We start from the raw sequence: 22551 nt of genomic DNA, 5'->3' as shown, positions 1-22551 counted from the left end.
AAGTTCCTTCTTCATGGTGATAAGTTAGGTTATGGCTCCACTTTGGAGGACATAGGGGGAAATAAATTTGGAACTTAAAATTTGACTGAACAAAGCATTGGCTATTATCAGGTCACAGAGTCGCATGAAAATTACAATGATGGAGGCAGGCATTATATGGAATGGCCATGTTGGGGAAATGGGGTCAAATTGCGCTCAGACGTCATTCTCATACATTTCACTTTATTTATCAAGACATGCGCATAAAATGTTTTTCTCAAGGGCTAACATAGCCATCTCAACTGTAAATTCAGTAAAGCCTTATTCCATAGCCTCTGTACCATCAAACCAACCATTGTAAGATATGGGTGTATGCACTCGGCAGCCAGCCTTTCTTTGTTTGTATTTAGATTTGCAAGCAGGATATTTGCGATCTATTGATATGCAAATTATATCAAGTGAAACATGTCGTGGTCATGTGACCATCAGCAGCAATCATCTCCAGCAAATTACCCATGATGCACAACAATACTTATGTTGATGAGTAAGGTCATGTGACCACAAGCAACTCCACCCCTTAAAACATCAGTTTGTTTACAAAGATCTTTACCCACTGAGGTCATGTGACTAACTCAGCCTTCAATTGACGGGTGTCATTTATGTTTATTACGACAAAGAATATCAAATTTCACTCACTTTCCTGAATGTTGCATTTTTTTCCACCACTTTTTCCTGTCAAGAATCATTCCGTCATCGCAAGCCCTCTTGTTCTGTTGGAGAAACATTTTCCATGGTTTGTGGAATATTTTAATGTAAACATCGTTGCTTGGCATGTTTGCAGCATGCTAAATGAAAAATTGCATCTGCTTCGTGGGAACATCTCTCCCGAACACCAGTGATGTAAGCAGTTGATAACGCAATTTATCTAAACTTGCTTGAAGTGAGGACTCAAATTTTATCTCACTGACAGGTTTCAAAAGGCCATTATCATGAGTATTAAACTTCTACCGACAAAACATCACTTGACATCGACAATTAAAGGTTTGAAATCATCTCCCCTGACAACAAGTAGCAGTTATGAAAAATCATCAATTTTAATCTCATAATTACCAAATTAAACATCTAAAACAACTGATACAGATGGCAGCAATAAATATTAGGAAAACATGAACACTTACCAACAGTAATTTTAGAGAAAATATCTTTGACCAAAATGATTATGAAAGATTTTTTTATTCCTTCTCATTATATGTGAATTATTCTACAGTATTAGATTACAGAAAGAGAAATGAATGCACAGAAAAGACCCATACAAAACAGACATTCAAGCACACTAATAGTATACATGTTTAGTTAAAAAGCCTGAACACGGAAAAGCCCTGAAAAATATAAAGGTATTTGAAAATAGTCACAAAAAACTCTTGGCAGAAATATCTGCCTTATGAGCAAAAAATATGGGAGTACTGCATGACATTGTAAAACCTGCATAGAAATTAAAAATGTGTGTTGATCTGAAGGTTTATTGTTATGTATAGATTCTTGGAAGTGTGAACATCTAAAAAAGTGACATTACAGAAAGCTCATCAAAAACATTGTGGTTCATTGAGTTTCTCTATTGTGTAATGGCTCATGTGGCAGAGTGTTTTCTTGGGTCTTGTTGTTGATCTTCAAATCATAGGAGAGACCAGCATCTTGTGTTCTATGACAAAACATCATAATGATACCCAAGATAATCAAGAGCTATAAAAACGTACAGGTGGAGAGACCAGCATCTTGTGTTCTATGACAAAACATCATAATGATACCCAAGATAATCAAGAGCTATAAAAACGTACAGGTGGGATACACAAACGTACGTGACCAAAATGTATTCCTTGAATACAGTAGACGTAGTTGACATGTAAAGATCATGGTACGGATAAAATCAATCATTGGCTTGTACAGACAACCACAATAATACAAAATACAGTAAATTTCATTGCGTCATATCATTTCAGTTACTCATTAAACGAAGTGTTTTTGGACAAGTCCTTACTCTGTCATCATTTCTCTAAAACCGTCGTGGCTCTTCAAAACTAGCGTACTATACCAGTAACTTAGAGGGGGAAGTGCACGTAGGCTGTTGCCATAGTGATATCACTCATGTAGTGAATATCCCTATTAAGTGATCTTGCCTTGAATGAATGAGTTATCATCAAATGTGTTCATACTTTGAAGATAGGAAGCCATACTGTTAACATGGTTCAAAAAAAACTGAAGATAGAATTAGTGTGATGATGGGGTTGGAGGTGATATCACCCAAAAATCTAAATAAATTTTCGGCAACAAATTCTAACTGAACTCTATTAATACTACTCTTAAAATATACTGATGTCATTTTCTTTTTAAAAAATTGTGAAATTTTGTATGTTAGAAATCATGTAGAATGAAACTTGCAAGTTAGAAACTTTCAACTTATGTTAACTAAATGTTACAGAGCGATGTGAATGACTAAAACTTCAAGGTAATGTGGATGTGAAAGACAGGCTGGCTCAAACAATTCCATCAACTACAATATTTTGACATCATGGAGTAAGAAGAGAAGCACAGAAATGTTGATTTGAATTGCTGCAAGAGTAAGGGACACTGACATTTGTAGATTTGTAAAAGCAAGAAAAATAAACATCTGATCTTGGATGTCTTTACAGTGGAATGCATGACTTGTTTAAGACTTTCTATCACAACCCTTCACATATTTTCAAAATATTTCAATGCACCAGGAAAACTATAATCTAATGCAGAGATTACTGCTTGATAAAGCAGTTATTAAAATTCAGGTAACACAATTAGAAATACAGAATAAATACACCGACAGCTTTCCAAATTTCTGGAGTTATGCTTAGTCATCAGTTTTCATAATCACTTTTTCTTAACGGCATGGCTACCAGGCAATATCAGAGCCAAATTTCATCATTAAAGTTGCAGAATAAAAAGGAATAAAACAAGACACACCTACTTACAGAGTAGAAATAAGTTATTCCAGAATTAATGGCCAAAAGTGAAGATTACAGAACATGGATAGCTTTCAAATTAGTTACTAGAAACCTAGGGGGTGTCTTTAAAGTTAGGGACAGAATGCATTGCCAGGGGCCTTAACCTTATCCCCATTCACTGTAAACTGGTCCAGAAATCACCAATGATAACAATGACTTTTGGACCAAACCATTGTTGTGAAAGGGTTAGAGGAAACCCTATTGGTTCATATCCAAAGGTATGTGTAAAGCAATTTTCATTTATGTCGATTCATTTAGGAATAACCGTTTGAGAGCCATAATTTTCCCACCAAAATTTTAGTGTAACATTTAACCATTTTTTATGAATTTTCCTGTAATTTATTTTGATAATTTTGAACAAAATGGACATCACATTTCATTGGCTACAGTTTTATATCAAAATTTTGGCAAAAATCTGAAAAAAATTGACTGGTGTATATTTTGTAAAGGCGACATAAATTGACTTTGGAGCTCAAAGGGTTTACATTAATAATCCTCAACTCGGATGCTGAGAATGTATTTTAATGAAAATACCACTATTTGTATTTCAGAAATGAAACATCCGAGTACAGCAGTCACAAATAATTATCCTGAAAAGCTCTGTAAAGCTACTGTGCAGTTGAAACTTGTAGCAGCTGACAATTTCCAAATACTTCATTCTTAAAATCTGGGCCTTGTCTAACGTAGCTAAATCAACTTTGACTTATCACCCCTATTTCCCTGTACATGGCTCCACCAATACAATCCGAATCAATAGGACTGAACCAAATTATCACTTGAAAGAGTTCAACAATGATGTCATTTCTAAGCCTATCACACACATTTCTCCATGGACAATACATGTCACGCATTTCTGAGTTGTATGGATGACAGATGAATTTCAAACACGATTTCTGACTTCAATTTGAATCAAAATTTCAAGACTGTATGATTTGCCACCTTTGATGAACACTTGTCGCATACCAATTTTCAATTCACATTTATTTTCAACCATCATTCGTGGCTGTCCTTGTGTTCACTGTGTGCTATCATTTGATATAGCACCTACAGGTCTCTTTTCTACAAACTGGCAGATAAATAGATTTTTTTTAAGACTGAATGTCTCTGTATTCTAGAATGTCTGAATGTCTCTACTGTCCTTGTTTAAAAGCGATCGACCCCTCTGTATCCCAATTAAAATTCATTCTCAAGAATTCATATTTTTAATTTCTTTTCTTTTTGCAAACTCTGTCGGTCACAGTTTTCAATTGTTCGGAATTTGAAACGTGAACAACGACCATACGTGATTTAGGATACACTGATTTTTCAATGCACATCACATATAAAACTTTTCGTTCACAGTAGAGTATAAATCATGGCTTAAAGCTTACTTTCATTTCCATATCTCAAAACATCATTGCAACTACTATGATATGGTTCCTTAAAACAAAGCCAAGGTCACAGCTGTGACAGAGCCAGCCATCACACCCTGGATTTTAGCTTTTGAATGAGTGAGGTCATATGCTTCATAACACCGGATTAAACCATAAGTTGGAAAGAAAATAGTGTCTGCCAACACGATGGCTACTGTCGTTCACAAAAGAGGTCACATATTCTTTGGATCAGGTTGTCCTTTGGCTTTTTTGTTATTATTTGTAGGGGACACAAGATACAAAAGTTATGTACATGACAAGTCCTGGAAACAAACATTACTAAAAATACACCATGCACAAAATGGACATTTTCACAATTCAAGCATAAACAAAATCACACCATTTTTTTTTGTTTTTCTTTTTTATGGCAAGTATTCTATAAAATAAACTGCAAGGTCTCACTTATTGGTGTTGGCTTAAATGTCTGCTTTGCTGACTTTTTGGATGACGAATCACTGTAATGACGCCTACATATTACCGTGGAAACATGGTGCTCTGAATCGTCCTGCCAATTTGTGAACTCAAGTGTACTTTGTCACAGTCTTGACATGATTCATTGAACGCGTTATTTCTCTCTTTGTTTCAGGAGACGAACTGAAACACAACCTTACAAATAAATCAGACAAACAAGACCAACACACATGTGCAGTGCCTGGAGGCTGGCAGCGGTCAGGGTACATACAGATTTACCAAGAGCAGAATTTTTTTTCTCATAAGACTATAAGATATCATAATAAAAATATACTGTTGAATTATGTCTGAAAGGACTAAACACAAAGTTGTTTAAACTATCAGATTACACAGAAAGTGTACAGCACTCCGATACACACCATAAAACTATGTACAATAAATACAGTATTTGTTCCATGCATAATGTTAAACAAAAAGACGCTGCTGTGAAATAACCCCTTCCCCCACACAATAAATTCAACAAAGAGGTTGTAATCTCTTGCAAAGCCCCTCTTTGAATGGTCTCCATGAAATGATGCGAAGCCATTCCGACTGAAGTATCGATAACACTCTCTATCCACCAAAAAAACCACAAAGGACGATTTTCAGGGATTAAAATTGATATAAATGACAAGTTTATAAATCTTTCAGCTTGTTTTGAAATCTGAGTTTCTTCATGAAAAATACATTGTGTTTTTTTTTCTGACTACTTGTTAATGGAAAGAATTGACATATGCTTTGACCTTTAAGTGACGTATCTGCTGTCAGCATAAATTGAAACAGACATAAACAATACTCTCGGTTCAAAATAAGGAACAAATATCTGGAATAATCTGTATTATGCAATATAAGATATTTACAAGTAAGAGAAACCTGACAGCTACACTGAACATCCGCAACTACAAGGCATGGCGTTTGGAGAAGTATCCTACAACAGACAAAACACCTAGGAAGCATCGCATGCTTTCTTCTATAGCAAACTGGCACTTGCTCCTTCTGGTGGAGTTTGAACTGGACACGGCCCTTCCGTCCACTGTCGGGGAGAAAAAAAAAGACACAGCACAAAATTAGAATGATATTTGCAAATGGCTATTTGTCAAAAAGGAGTTTTCCTTACAAGGCTAGAATTGTGGTTGGTATGTCCTTCAATATGAAGTGCAACATGGAAGTTTTTTCCGAAGATTGCACACATATACAGGTAAGCGCTGATCATACTATTATAGGGTAACATATGATACGCAGAATTCATGATACACAAAAAAACATTTTGTAGCAACTGTTACTTTGCCATCAATGAAAATGCAAACAAGAATAAACACACACACATTTGACGATACTTTGCATACATGCATACATACACAAACACAAACACACACATACATACATACATGTATGCATGCATATGTACACACACACGCATACATTCATACATACATACATACATACAAACATACATACATTGATACATACATACATACATACATACATATATACATACGTAAGTACAGATATCTACTGTATACATACAAACATGTACACATACATACAAAGACACACATAGACAGATACAGATACTGAACAATAAGCTTCCACAATCCATATCTACATGTGCATTGGTCACCTACAGATATGAACATAGAATTCAGTCGGATCATAATCCTCATCAAGTTAGACTTGACCTTGCCTGAATATGTAGCCAGATCTCTGTTTTGACATTTGAAAAACAATGTCTGTAACTCTTGAGTTCATGCTGAAACATGAACACTAATTATTTGATAAGTTGCTGTATTGAAAAAGACATTTTGTCAAATATCCGTTGTGTTGTGATAATCACTTTCATTTGATGTTAGTTTGAATGTGATTAATGATAAAGATAAGAAATTGGGTGAATTGTTAAAACTTTTAGTTCAATTCGACAATTCAGTCAGCTGCTCGTATGTGTTCTGCACATTTCCTTACCTGTATAAGATTGTGTTCTGACAACTGTGAGGACTGGAAGTGATCTTTGAGTAACTGAGATGAGAATGTGGTGTGCATCTGATAGCCTTCTGATTCCCTCACAGGATCTCCACTCAACTGGTACAAATCTTACAAAATTCAACATAAATGTAAAGAAAATTATCTATATGGAATAAACACCAGAGACATTAACCAACATTTAATGGAGTACACCATTTGTCTTGGCTTCTATGGAAATTTATTGGACAATAAGACTGATTCGTACCTACAGACTTTGCTTTCAGGGCACTTGCTTAAAAGGATTTTATGAATGACCGTACACCAGTATATGGTGGGCTGAAAAATTGTACAGCCTTCAGTAGTATGAGAACAAAAACTGCTGCTGGTTTAAATTGCTAGTTGTAAAGTACTTGGGGGTTGGGTTGGGGGGGGGGGGGGTTTCAATGATAAAACGCTTCACATGTTGTTCAAATCAAGATCCCACAACAGTAGTGTCTTTCACTTGCTGAAGTTTAACTTTCTACTGAGGAATTGGTACTTGAATTTTGATCACAAGATGGTCAATGAAAATATCATTATTCTACTTTCTGCAAACAAAAAGAATGACAGTGCTTTACCTTTGAGAAGTGCAGACGCCCAAAGCTGCACATGAACATCAGGAATTTTACTTGCTAGCTGCATGGCCGGCATCACCATGTTCATACTCTCCTGAAATCATACAATAGTTGTGTACAGATATCGGTCAGGGCAAACATAATAGACTACAACTTTATGATGTTTACATCACATTTGAAACTGAAAGGTCCACCTCATCTGAATACAGTGAGGCTATTTCATTGAAGTCAAAAATCTTCCAGTCTGACTTTTTCCAAGTCTAACAAATATTACTCTTTGGCATCCTCCTGAGAAGAGACTGCTGAATGTGCATGACAGTGAATCAAAACTTACATTGTAACCCAAAATACTGATAGAATTTTAACGACAAAAGTATCTCTACCTCTTATGTTTTACATTCAACAGTAACCAGCCAATCAGATTTGAAAGAACTACATACAGTGACCCTGATTTTAACAGAACACACAATGAATTTGCCACTGAATGAGTACAGAGCTCTACTTCTCTATCGGCATGCAGTGTTCTCCACAGGTTGGAAAAATCAGGTGACCAATTTACATAACAATGCATAATTTGCATTTATTTGTTGTTGAAATATATTCTTTTGTGTGTTTATTAACATAGGAATATATTGCTCAAAAACAAAGGGGTGGCCCATCCCTCAAAATCACCTTGTGGATAACACTGGTCTACATCGACTAAACCCAAAATGATATTTGTAAATACTTCTTTCCTTTGGTATATCTCTGTCACTTTTTTGACAAAAGATTAAAATCCTGAATTTGTACTGCTGGTATAACTTTGGTATAATCAGGTATTTGTAACCGAATTTCTGGAAACTTAAAGTGGTATATTGACACCACTTTCAAAATTTAACAATCAGGGGACCTGCCTACACATAAAATGCATCCTGTTTAATTCATATTTATTTTGAACAGACATTAAAGACCGTGGAAATAGTCAATTGAAATGGACATGGAGTGAGTCATTCATAAAAGGAGATAATTCCATTTTATCACCATTTGCAATATCTCATCAACTTACCCTAGTATTGCCAAGTGATAAAAATATATGCCCTAGAAGCACTAATGAACATGCTGTCAGTCGATTCAAATCTTCCGTATTTGACATTTTCAGTGTTTCCCTCAAGTACCTCCTGCAAAAACAAAGGAAAAAAATTCTCAGATTACTTTTTAGATTACTTCCATTCTGAAAAGCAGTGTGACATCTAACACAAAGTCACTTGTTAAAAGTGTTATGTATGTTATGTAGTGTTGTTAAAGTATACACAAAGTTTAAACAAATCTAATCAGCTCCATGAAGAGTTTTTCATAAAAACAAAATGTTTCCACAACAGAGAAGCTACGTCATAACAATCCACCAGGAGTGAAAAAGACTGTTGTATCAACTCTGATTCGCACAACTTGCACAACAAAGGACTATCACAAGATGATAAACACATAATTACAATTTTTTTTTGCAATGATGATCCACTGTTGTCATGACAATGTAGCCAGGTTCACAATAGGAGGCAGTGACTGCCACATTCACAATTAATTGCTTTAATTATTTATAATTAATTAATTATTTGATTATAAAATGAGTACATGTATACAGGTATCTTTTGCACATATATTTTTTTCATGCACAATTCTTCCCTAAATCAAGCAAATGCAGATTTTGTCTGTCATATCCCTCTCAAAACCAGATAGCATGGTGGTATAATTACGGTAGTATGGTTTGGATTTAACTCCATGTGGTTACAAAAATTTTTCTAACATTCTGCCAGTGTTACTGAAAGTGTGATATTTTCAAAAAGCACATTCAGTAAGAATACTCACTTTGCTTCGTTGTATCTGGTCTGAAAGAACGACTGAAGTCCTTTGACGTAATACGCTGCTGCTCGTAGGCTGTGAGAACTTGTCCTCACATTCTCAGGGGTTATTCTTTCTAATAAAGTCAATGCCTAAATGAAAGTGCAGAGAGAGAGAAAAATTGTATAACTGCAACTTTTGCAACCATTTCTCAATCAAGAATTCACAATTCGGCCTTGACCTTCACCTTCACGGCTTACACTCTGAGACAGTGAATGAACAGAACAACCTTCTATAAATAATTTGCCTTGAACTTCCCATGTTTCTGGCAATTTGCCAATGTGTGTACTGCATGCCATTAGGCAATTTTTCAAGGTTACAGAAAAAAGTACAAGAGGATTTTTTCACAATCCACCTGAATGTGGACCAGATGTAAGCCACATGTCATCATTTCAGTAGTCACCAGAATATTATGTAGTCTTTGGTGACTATGTACAGACATCTTCCTACCTCCATGGTACAGATATGACCACGGTCACTCCACAAAGTGACCGTGGTATGACAAGGGGGAATCAGGGTTTTCCACAAGGGGATTTTGAGGGGCGAGTCTGTTCTGCCAGCAATTTATTCACATATTAATAACCATACAAAGTAATACAATTTCAAGACAAAATATGCAAATTACAAATTGTTAAGTAAATTTGCCACCCCTCTGTTTTTCCGAGCTGTGGAGAACACCGAATGAATGCATTAAGATAACCATAACTCTTCACAATTACACTTGGAGAAATAAAGCCAAAGTTGTAGGGTGTGCTTTCTCTTATGATTAACAAGTTATCTACATGGGGTATGACTTCAAGCCAATGAATTTATTACGTGATATGTCAACATCAGTCTATTTGTACACCAAATCAATGATAGGTAATACAATTTGCATAAATGAGGTAATATATTTTGCATAAATAAATACGTTTATTTAGGAAATGTCTTACAATGTTGGTTCTTGGGCAGACACTGTGTACCTCTCTCTACTTTGTCATAAAAACAGTCATTTCAAACTGAAGACTTGCAAAGCTGTGTGTTACATCAAAGCAATCAGCTGAAAAGTGATGACTTGACATACCTCTTGTTGTCTATTTCCACACCTGAGATACACAATGGCTAGATTTAACGATATAAAAATCCAGAGTTCTGTCTGTGTTGTCAACTGCAATGAAAACAATACAGCCTGTTAAATTCAGAAATTCTCATACAACATCACACCTCCTAAACATATGCAATGAAAACACCAGCCCTTTGACCTTTGACTTTGATACTCCATTGGATCAGGCATGCCCACCTAGTAATGCAAGTATTGGCATGAGGTTTAGAACACGCATTGCTGAATAATGTTCAGCAACACCTGAGAAACAGGGATCACACAGCCATACTACAGTATAGCATTATTCTAGGGGGTATGCTTTTATATGTTTTTCTGTGACTATGATTCGGGGGCACTGGGTCTGGTATTTTCCAGCTATGTCCATCTTTCAGTTGAGCTTTTGAACTTCAGTGATTGAGAACTAACTATTAAATAAACAGAGATTGGATACAATTAACTGCAAGGATAGCATCCAATCTGTTTTCTTTTGTCGCAATAGCAAGCAAACAGCATCTGTTTTTTACCCATTGTAATAGCAAAAAAACTTCATGACAATATCATACCTGTGCTTCAAAAACACTTGAACAGCAAGACAATATGCAATGTTGGAGACAATACTACAGAGTTGAACTCACCCGACGGGCCGTGTTGAACTGTGCCTCGGCACTCTCCATACAGTTCATGGACATTGAATATAAACCTAGTAATGTGTGAAGCTGTGCTCCGTGTGTTGTAAATAGCTTGGGCTGTTGTTGACAGACCTGACATGCTTGGGAAATCTGGACAAAAAATAATTGCAATAGGGATTCATTACTATCACATGGAGATACTTACAGACACTTTACAGGTATAAACCAATGCAATTAAAGTTACAAGTACGCTCTTAATTTCATGACTTGTATTATTTGGGCTGAAAATCAAATGTTCAGTTTGAATTCTGATGTTCAATAACATTTGTGACCATTAATATGTAAAAAATTTCCTTGCCCATTGTCTATTAATTTTAACAAGTCATCGTTGATGACACAGTCCCCACTTGTTAATGGGTACTCAGAGAGGATAGAGTCCTCTTCATTAGGTCTTATAAAGATAACTTTGAATAAAATCAGTTGAGACTTGCCAGAGTTATGGCTCTCGACATGAAAAAAACCATAACAAAATTGCCACCATGTGGCCATATCGGCCCATATCGTGAAACAAATCGACGTACATATGTATAATATAAGTCAATGTCCTTGTACCAACTTTGAATAAATTCGCTTGAGACATGTCTGAGTTATGGTTCATGACATGAAAAAACCGTTAAAAAAGGGCCACACGGCGGCCATATCGGATTGTATCGCAAAACAAATTGACGTGCATATCTATGGCATTGGTCAATGCCCTTGTACCAACTTTGAATAAAATCGGTGGAAACATGTCTGAGTTATGGCGCTGTACATGAAAAAATCGTAATAAAATGGCCGCACGGCAACTATATTGGATCGTATCACAAAACAAATCGACGTGCATATGTATGGCATAGATCAACGTCCTTGAACCAACTTTGAATAAAATCAGTGAGATATGCCTGAGTTATGGCGCTGTACATGAAAAAATCGTAATAAAATGGCCGCACGGCAACTATATTGGATCGTATCACAAAACAAATTGATGTGCATATCTATGACATTGGTCAATGTCCTTGTACCAACTTTGAATAAAATCGGTTGAGATATGCCTGAGTTATGGCTCTGTACATGATAAAAAACATAACAAAATGGCCGCACGGCAGCCATATTGGATCGTATCACAAAACAAATTGATGTGCATATCTATGACATTGGTCAATGTCCTTGTACCAACTTTGAATAAAATCGGTTGAAACATGTCTGAATTATGGCTCTGTACATAAAAAATCATAATAAAATGGCCGCCTGGCAGCCATATTGGATCGTATCACAAAACAAATCGACGTGCATCTGTACTGGACATATGAAGTAATCCTTGTACCAAGTTTGAATGAAATCGCTCAAGGCATCTCTGAGATATCTGCGTGAACGCACGCACGCACACACGCACGCACGCACGGACATGACCAAACCTATAAGTCCCCCCGGACTTCGTGGGGACTAAAAACAAACATTTTTGAAACCCGAACAATGTTATGTATTTAATTACTTTCTTTGTAGAAATAGACTGATGATAGAATGACAAGAAAATTGCAGTTATTATGTCTTCAAACTAAGTATGGTACTACCTTGGTATTACAACAGAAGGCATCAGTGAAGATTAATAATCAAAATCTTTCAATATGAACTAAAAGGGTTTGCCTGGGGGACCCATTGGTATGTACTCCATCCCTAACACTAAAACACCCTAGGTTTCAACTGATTAATGCTAGACTCTCTCTGTGTCCACAAATCTTCACTCTTGCCCAAGACTACATTGCAGCTATGTAACAGCCTTAACTTAACCCTTTCACCACCATGGTTCAGCCCATTTCCATTGTTTTCTATACTAATTTGGACCTGTGTACAGGGAATTGGGGGTAAAAGAGTAAAATTTCAAGACAGCTTTTGTTAACCCACCTGTGTCTTTTACAGAAACTGGATGTGTGATTTTGCAGTCATTCTTTATGTAACGAATATTATTGACCATAGACTGTTTTGTATAGTGGCAAGCAGCTTCACCATTGCTGTCAATGACTCCAGATGAAACACATAACTCAGAGACTAACAATGGGAGTGACAATACTTGTGGAAAGGCAAACGGTAAAAGTGACCTACCTCTTGTATTGCCAGTGACTTGTTTCCCATAACTAGTCTACACATGATAATATGCTCCAGTAACATGAGTTGAAATGCTGATAAAATTGGATGGGAATCTAGTATCTTTAGTTTGCCAATCTGAAGTAATGCCTTGTCAGTGTACTTCTGTGCTTTGTCCATGTAACCAGCCTGCATTGAATGCATCACTGTCACCTGACGGATGCAAAAACAGACAAGTGGCCTTACAGAAACTGTTACAATGATTTTAGAAAGTGGACATCCTTGTTGCATGTCTTTTTTAAGTTTGACTAGTATAAATGCTACATGTTTCCATTGTTGGGTGGTTTCATATTTGTTTGGAAACCAAAACTGCATAACATTAACCCTTTGAGTGCAGTAATTTTTCCACAAAAATTTTAGTGCAACATTTTATCAATTTTTATGATTTTTTCTGTATTTTATTAAATAATTTTGGACCAAATGGACATAACATTTCATCGACTACAGTTTTTTATCAAAATTTGGCAAAGATCTGGAAAAAATTCATGAGGCTATATTTTATAAAGGCGGCAAAAATTGACTTTGGCACTCAAAGGGTTAACAACACTATATATTATAGCCAAAACATGGGACTCTGCGCTCAAGGGTAGCTGACCATTTGCCTTCCTTACGTCAGGCAAATGGTCCCCTGCCTAAAGGGTACATAGTCCCATGTTTGGGCTGTAATGTTTTTATTACATGCCTATCTTACATAGTTTTTCCTCCAAATTTTTGGGTTTACATACAAATTACAACTATATGCTTTATTTCTGTATGAGACGATAAATTGTTGAAAAAAAACAATGATTTTCATCATTTAACAGCCCATTGATATATTTAAATTACTGTTATGCTGTTTATAGAATTTTTATGCATAATTTCATAAAAGCAGTGTAAAAACACTGTAAAACATGTAATTTGATCATTATTAAATCCCGAAGTTGTCCAGTTGGAGATAGTTCCGATTCACTTTCAGTCAAATGATGATTATAACATTATCAAACAGTTACCATTGAATCCTATGGAGTGCAGATCTTCGATATACGTGGCATGTAGTAAATGATTTTGTTGACTGACTTACCAAAACCTGTCACATGTTATACATCACATGAACACAAATATTCTGACCACAGCGAGTGATTTACATAGACAGAGACTATTCTGTGTTGCGATTATATGTGAAAATACACACAAAACTTACCAAGTACACAAGCACACACATATGTTCCTTTGGCAGCCAGTGAAAGAGATCAGCTGGATTACTTGAAAGGGGCTCTGAAAAAAATAAAAGAAATGAAAGATGAATTAAAGTGACGTCTGTATCCTTAGCGCTGTGAACAATCAATGTCAGTTATTAACCACCTATTGCCTGGTCATGAGGGCTATAGCGCCTGTCTATTACCCTGAGGGGCCGTGTGTTACCAGAAACACATCGCTATTCCCCGAGGCCATAGGCGGAGGGGTATAGGGATGTGTTTCTGGTAACACACGGCCACGAGGGGTAATAGACGGGCGCTATAGCCCGAATAAAGACCAAGCTATAGGTGTTTTATAACACACCACATGCTCATGTTGTATTGTTATATAGTTTTTAATGTGTTTTGATATTTTGCACCGCAACCATCCATTGTGACAAGTTTACTGTATGGGCGATGTTCCCACAGCGGTTTCACTGAGCTGTACGTGGTACCACTTTCCTTCAAAAAATATTCAAAGCATACCTAGTGACATCCTTAGTTGCACTTTAATCTTTCCGTCGATGAGCTGTTCACGTTCCTACGCTGTTCGAATGTTGGAAAATGTTGGAAAATCTGTTTTAGAGAATGTGTCGTCACCTATCCCGGACGCACATCACGTTCTTGTCACCCGCCATTGTTGCAAAGCTGCAGACGACACTACGGTCACGTGACCGGGCACTTTTCCAAATTTGGTCACAACAATTTCCCTAGGGAAATAGCTTTTCAAAAAATACCCTCTGACGTCACTTTTGTCGATCCGATGGGGACTAGACGTATCTATTTTCTCGTCACGTGACGTTTTCTTGCAAATCGCGACACGGAATGAGCATGTGGCGTGTTAAAATGATTGCTATACTACCATACAAGTGTATCAAAATAATGTCATGTTACCCCCCCCCCCCCATCCCGGGGCTGTGACGATGAAAACGGAATACAACACATTCAAAAGGAAATTTCTGCAACTTAAACCAGTCCATGGCACATCAAAAATCAAATATAGATATAACTGAAATAGGTATATCTTGACTTTTTTCACAAAAAATAAGATAGTATTGTGCACATTTCATCAGCACAAAACAGAGCTGACATGCCTAGAAACCTGTAGAGTTGAGAGCTGTTGGACAAGCATTTTACGAAAATAAGATGTTTTATCGAAAGAAATAGAATACTGTTCTAAAGACAGATTGCACTCAGTTCTAGATAATCACCAAAACATTCCTTATACTACAGCTGGTCACATTTGAATTATGAGATCCACAAAGTTGGTCTAAAAATAGACCAACGGACAGACTAACACACAAACACATATACTGACAGAGTGATGACACTGCTCCCTTTAGTGTGCCTCTAGCGCATGGGGGCCAAAAAGATAAGATATTCACACAGAAATAGGACGTCTTATTGTATGAACATGAAAACTGAGCACATAGAAACTCACCATCATCTGAATGCAAGACTGTTATTGTCTGTATCGATTGTTGTAACTGCTTCAGACACGGTTTCACACTTTTGACCTGGAAGGAAATAAACGATATCGGTAAAATTGTCAACAATAAGACACATCTACAACAAATACACAAAGCAAATCCTTTGACAGTTTACCGGCAACAACTGAAGCTTGATAGATACCAGCACAAAGTCTTAGAAAAGAAAAGATTTAGACAGGGAACTTACCTGGCCAGCTACCAGGAAATGGCAAACTTGTAATATTAAAAAGAAAACTTTGAGAGATTCCTGTTGTGTTGGATTGCCAGTAAATGATTCTATAAGTGTGCCACAGAATGACAAGACTTGGTGGACCTCAGTCAGCTTCTTTTCAAGAAGCAAAAGCTGTTGAGAAAAGAGAAACCATTGTACGAACAAATAAGAATAACATTTTCAAAAGAAGGTAAGCTGTAAACCAAGTCACATGAAAGTGTCCCAAATCATAAATATATTATCAAGAATAGAATGTTGCTAATTTTATAGCATTTTCTCTGACTTGTTTAATTTGCTGGCAAAACAAAGCGATGTTACTAAATATTGAACTGTGTTGTTGATAATAAACTAGTAAAAGAAGGGAGTGGTACGTCAAATTGCCTATGTGGACACAGTGGTATAACCCTTATCCTGCCAAGTACAAATTTCATCATAGGGTCAAGTTGGTTAAAAATAGTAAAGCACAGTATGTCCCATATAGTGCAATTTGAGAAAAAATTGAAATTTGAAGGCCCCTGAAGACACAGATGTTGTAAACATGTTTTTTTTCAGACTAAAGCTGCTATAACAGACCAGGCTAAGACGGGAAGTGATACTGTCTGGCAGGACAAGGGTTACTCCTAACACCACAATGGTATGACCCATTGTTATCAATGGTGAGCATGGACATGCATACAGGGAATTGTGGTTAACAGGTAAAGCTGTCACAGTTTACCCACTCCACATCAGCTTTTGCTGAACCTCAATTCTCAACAACTTATCTTCCGTATCATTCAACTGTACACTAACATGAACGAAAAGTAAGCGTACGGTGGAATAACTGAACAGAAAAGATTGTCATTATGGAAAGTAATGAAAGAGTTCCAGCAGAAATCAAACTGCAGTACATAAGAGCACAACACAGGACAGCTATATTAGTTTTTTTTTTGTGGTTTATTCTGATCTGACAGTAATTGACAAAAACATTTCTACCATTACAAGGAGTACCCATGCATGTACTATGACTACCTACCATTCCTCTGCTGAGAAGAAACAAACCTCTTGTGTACTCTGAACCATACATAGCAGCGTAGTCTGCACCTAAACCCAACAGTTCACATGATGAAATATAGTCTTTCTCAAATGTGTGGATTTGCTGAGAAGAGAAGAGAAGTTACAAAATGCATTAGAGTTTATACACCATGTGAACCGTGACTGTGAGGGTCTATTCATGAAATTAATATTCTGGAGTAACACTTTAGTTTTTTTTTTCAAATCAGGTTTCCAGAATGGTGGTGCCCTGCTTTGAAATGAAGCAAGACATGAATTATTATTTTAAGTGTCCAGATCCAAGGTTCAAGGTTCAAAGTTCAATAGGTCGTCTGAGTTCAGAGATCATGATTCGAAGATCAACCATCTACAATATCTCAAGAGGTGAATGTCAGAGGCCATAATGTACAATCATTAGTGAGGCGTGGGCACAGAGAAATGAATGGGGCACTGTTATACTTGCAAAGAGCGAAATTTGGTGGGATACAGTATTGTTTGTGTTTAGTACTGTGGTATGAGTCAGGCATGTGTACTTGAATTTGAAGAGGAGTTTCCACTCAGATTTTGGTGCAGTGTGTGTGTTATGATACCACAAGAATTTTTGATATCACAGAATCTGATTTCATGACATGCTTCATTGCAATAAACTTTGGGCGTGACTGTCAATATGTGCTTTCATTGCAACGTGACATGGGTGTTGATTTGTGTAACTCTTTGATTTCATGTACCAGTAAATCATTTAGTATTGTTTCATCCGATGCCATGAAACACATTTTGATGAAATGTTATATCAGTGTAAAACGTTCAGTGTGCCACGATGTAACAATAAATAATTTAGTGCCACTTAATCAGCTGATCAGTGCCACATAACATATTTGTGGATGAAAGCTAATATGCTGTGACTGATATACGATGCCAGAGTACTGACGCGGGAGCGTTTTTGTAGGTTTATCAGAGACGAGAATAGTTTGAAGATTGCTACTCACCGCTAACTGAAAGAGAAGTCTACAGTGCCAATATGCAGACTGTTGGGATACTCCTATAGCTTTTCTAAGCACTGGCTTGGCGAGATGAAGTTGATTCTGTCGAGAAAAAAAACACATACCAGTGCAATGAAAAAGTGGCAATATTTGTTTCCTGCTATCCAACCTAGTCTTTCATAAAGATAGATACATAGGAATTTTATCTGAATCTTGCAAAGTTAGGGGCAAATTTCATAGACTTTCAAGTACCCATGAGCTGGCATTCAGTGACCATTATCTTGCCAAGTTGGTGAAATTCAGTGTTATAGTTAGCAAAGACCGGAGACATACAATGTTTCACTCTTATCCTGCCAAGTTCATACATCACCATCAGGTAAAGTTGGTTACAACCAGTTAGGCATAATAGATCCTGTAAATTACATTTTGACAAGAATGTTTCAAGGTGCCGTAGATACTGGAAATGTGATTTTAAATCGACCAAATCTGCTATGAAATACCATGCAAGGTCGGTTAAAATACATGTAGCTTTGGCTCAATATCACCTATGCTGACCGGGCAGATGGGGAAGTGATACTCTCTGACGGGATTTGGGGGTTAAAACTGCCAAGCTGAGAATTATTATGTGACATTCTTTCATATGCAAAATACCAAAGACTGTGAAAATAGGTTTGGCCTACTATTACTCTCCACCTACTTGGCAGAATAGTGGGCTACGTAGCTACAGACCCAGCAGGAAGAGGATTAATAATAGTAACGATAAGGTCAAAGACTACCAAAATAATTGTATTTCAGATAGTCAACACAAGAGATAGATTATTGAGTTTTTCCTTTCAATTGTGACATTGTATGTTTTATAGGAATTCTGTATTAAACTTGTCTTCTAATGTCGATTACGCAGAATTATGATATAAAATTCCACTGGGCCAAATTGTGGCCATATGGCAAGGTTTATTCATGACGATATTTGACTACATGGAAACTTTGTTTTATTTTCAGATCATGGATGCCATAATTATGATATGATGATGGAAACATCTTTAAGTTAAAGGAAAATAAGAATGGATTAAATGTTTATTATGGCTCAGCATCACACTTCAGAAGACAAAAACAGCAACAACGGAATGATCAAAAGCATTAACAATCCTTGCACACAATGCATAATATTAAGAACCAGCTAATGAGAGGTTCTGTCAAGTACCCTCTACACTGTCAAATGAAGACAAATTGTACTTACTGATTGCTGATAGATTTCTGCTAGAACGCTTGATGCTTCAAACTTGATGTCATCAAATGAATTCATCTGTGTATCTGACTTAAGGACAAAACTGCCACGAAATTTTACAATTGACCAGAAATCTGACCAATAAGAATGATTGCTGTTCAATGAAAGTGCATGATGACAATTTTAGTAGTTGTCCTTCATGGCTTAACCCTTTCACAACAATGGTTTGACCCATTCCTATTGTTTTCTATGGGAAAGTTGGACCTCTATACGGGGTAATGGGGTGAAATCACACCCATTGGCATTTTTTCCAGGATTTGATTTTTGACTCAGGATCCTTAATTTACATTTCCGCAAAATATTTCACCCTTTAACAACCATGGATTGGTCCAACCCAATTATCATCAATGGTGACTGTGGACCGGTTTACAGGGAAGTAGGGTTGAACAGGTCAAATCCATACACACCTGGGCTTTGTATCACGTGAACAAACCATCCCCCACACAGCAAAGGAACAGCAGATGAATGCATTATGCTCTACATACTGACCATCAACTTAACTTACCAATACACAAATAATTCTTGGCTTATTGTTTACCAACATTACTTGCCAATTTGTTTGTAGTGATTTCACTCCAAAGCATAAGTTACATCTTCATCTTTAATAAATAAAAGCAAGAATTCACGCAATTGCAAAGACGTCCCCATTCTACACAACTTACACTCTCGACTTTGATTATACCCTGCGTAGAAACACACATCAGCCTGCCCAAACCCCTAACCCTTGAGGTAAAATTTTTAAATCCCTTCATTAAATCATGCACACTCTGTAAGCTCTTTTGTATTGTTTCCTACAAGACAATGATACACTTTAGCATCTTCTATATTCATCATTGTGTTGTTTGTATTGTCAGATGAGCATTTATAATTTCAAATTCAATAGCACAATGTAATCCATTTTTCTCACAAGAGATGTAACAGATACGGTGTATTTCAAATGATTGATATACTGACAAAGAACTGCCAGTCCCTCTGAGACTTGAGTCCTGAGAACAAAAAATTGAAATTCTGTCCATGAAATAACATCTTACATTCACAAGTCTGTGTACACACTGATGTCTGATGCAGTCGGCACATTTTTTGATTAGCATATGGCTGTGAACATGATCTCAGACCTTAAATGGTTAATTTTTCTGAACCACAAACCACAAGGAGAGTTTTTCTGGAGTCTATGTCTGAACTTGTAGCAGATCAAAGGTAGGTTCAAAGGGCGCCCTCAAATCGAGGACAGACAATAATATCGCACTGGCACCTTACTCTGAAATCTGAACGTCAACACTACAAATTGTCCCGCAGAGCTGACAGCAGAGTCTGTGCACTGTATACCCTTCAATCAACATGCACTGGTTGAACCCCTTTGTTTTAAAAAGTAAGGGTAGACCAACATATGGAAAGTTGGGGCGTCGCGGGTAAAGGTAAATGATGCAACGCCGCATTCAGTTGTATGTGGTGAATATTACTACAGGGAACTCTTTGAAATGAGAATTTATTTACGACGGTATATCGCAAAATGTAAATCTCAATATTTCGCGTGTGTGGCAATGTAACACCAAATAAACACTTCATCGGTGGATTATGTCTCGAGTGCGATTAAATGGATGCGTAATATTAATAATTTATGACGGTTATCACTGACACTTATAAGGACATGCGTTTCGGTGATTTTATTTTTGGAACGAGAATGATTGGCTATGCCTACGAAACGGATTAAAAACATTATCGACTCCGAAACTGATTACTTTGCGAATTTCGTTGTGAACAGCGTCAACTTGTACGAGTGGAGCGAAACAATACTTTTGATTATGTCATGAATGCGGTGAGGCTTGCCACAAACAACTAATATATTTACAGCGTGCGCCTTGTTTCACACTTCACACTTCGGCGGCCGCTACCAGTCAGCTGACACGGAAAAAGGATACACTTTGTGAAAGCACCCACTGAAATGAAACAAATAAAAATTCATCAGATCGATGATAACGCTACTCGATGGCACAATCAGAATTATAATATTAAAATATCGTTCACAATGATTGAAATACTCACCGCTTTTTCGAGATGCGACCTTGCCAGGTCTATGTTTTTGGTATGTGTGAACAATAACGTCCCTAGTTGGACGTGAGTTCGAGCTTCAATATTCGCCGGCGGCTTGAACTGGAATATCGATTCTAGACAATGAATGCATAACTTGATTTTTGGGGGACTAGCAGTCCTGAAAGCTTCAGCAAGTCCAAGTAAAGACAGATACCAGGAATCGTTCTGTGGGATCGGAGGTATAACAGTCGCCATCTTGCTTTCTTGCCCCATTGAACTCTCGCGGTGATTCTCGCGTGAGAAATCCTTCATACCGCCACCAACCGAGCATAATTACCAAAAGAATTTTACCTTTGTTTTTTACTGCCAAGAAAACCTAAATTACCAAACTTCGATTATTGTTGTTCTATATTTTAGAAATTTCTCGCCAGAAATCACAATATTTTACTTCTATTAAGTTCTTAAATTTGATCTCAAATGTACGCACTTTGTTCGGACGTTGTCGTCTCCATTGTGACGTCATCAATAGCATATTCTGAATGGAACATGTCTGTGCAGTGGAGACGAAACGAAATATTTCAACTTCATCAAGTTAAATCATCAAAGGCAAGATAATGAAACATGCTAAAATTGCCGAAGGTTTTAACGTATCTCTTCGCTGCGAGGCTGATTAAGGCTGGTAGAGCTAGTGATCGTACTTTCTTTTCTCTAGTTCCTAAACACTTGCTAACCAAACAAGGTGGATGCAAGCGCAATGATGAAACTAACATCGCGATACAAACTCAAATCGGCGAGGCCTATTCGGTGAGTGTTTATGTGAACATAGATAAAAATAAATAAAAATTGTGTACATGACATTACAAAATTGAATATTTCGAATTGCACCGCTTGGTTCTGTATAATGCTAAGCAAATTTGAAATTATGTTGGGAATAGCACGTACGCGTGTATAATACCCATAGACCAGGAAATGCATTATTTTTTGCAATAAATTTGAGTCGAATAGTTTTGCTTTAAATCAATAAGTCTAGTGTATTAGTGAGTTTAGTTTCCTTTATGTGTTATCTTTGTGGTTCTGCCGTGTGCGCATGCGTCTGTTC

General features: G+C 36.8%; 1 protein-coding gene across 1 annotated transcript; it reads right to left on the bottom strand.

The window, feature by feature from the left end:
* Nucleotides 1-1051: 1051 nt before the first annotated feature.
* On the bottom strand, nt 1052-21733 carry LOC139121677 (MAU2 chromatid cohesion factor homolog). The gene is made up of 16 exons (XM_070686756.1): nt 21465-21733; nt 21341-21358; nt 19374-19439; nt 18143-18238; nt 17140-17262; nt 16104-16259; nt 15868-15943; nt 14393-14466; nt 13171-13365; nt 11038-11181; nt 10385-10468; nt 9289-9413; nt 8492-8603; nt 7450-7540; nt 6833-6960; nt 1052-5906 (listed from the first exon to the last, which is right to left on the bottom strand). The coding sequence occupies exons 1-16, from the start codon at nt 21723-21725 to the stop codon at nt 5844-5846; spliced, it is 1812 nt and encodes a 603-aa protein (XP_070542857.1). The 5' UTR covers nt 21726-21733; the 3' UTR covers nt 1052-5843.
* Between the last annotated feature and the right edge of the window lie 818 nt (nt 21734-22551).

The sequence above is a fragment of the Ptychodera flava genome, chromosome 21 (assembly GCF_041260155.1).
Source record: "Ptychodera flava strain L36383 chromosome 21, AS_Pfla_20210202, whole genome shotgun sequence".
Lineage (NCBI taxonomy): Eukaryota > Metazoa > Hemichordata > Enteropneusta > Ptychoderidae > Ptychodera > Ptychodera flava.
The sequence above is the reverse complement of the archived record's forward strand: the minus strand, read 5'-3'. Positions and strand labels throughout refer to the sequence as shown.

What these genes read in the sequence shown, in the direction of transcription:
- LOC139121677 (XM_070686756.1), bottom strand. Translation starts at nt 21,725, where the DNA reads ATGGGGCAAGAAAGCAAGATGGCGACTGTTATACCTCCGATCCCACAG. An exon ending in CAGAAATCTATCAGCAATCA is followed by an intron (nt 18,239 to 19,373) that starts GTAAGTACAATT and finishes TTTTCTCGACAG; the next exon opens with AATCAACTTCATCTCGCCAA. An exon ending in CAGAACACAATCTTATACAG is followed by an intron (nt 5,907 to 6,832) that starts GTAAGGAAATGT and finishes TCTCCCCGACAG; the next exon opens with TGGACGGAAGGGCCGTGTCC.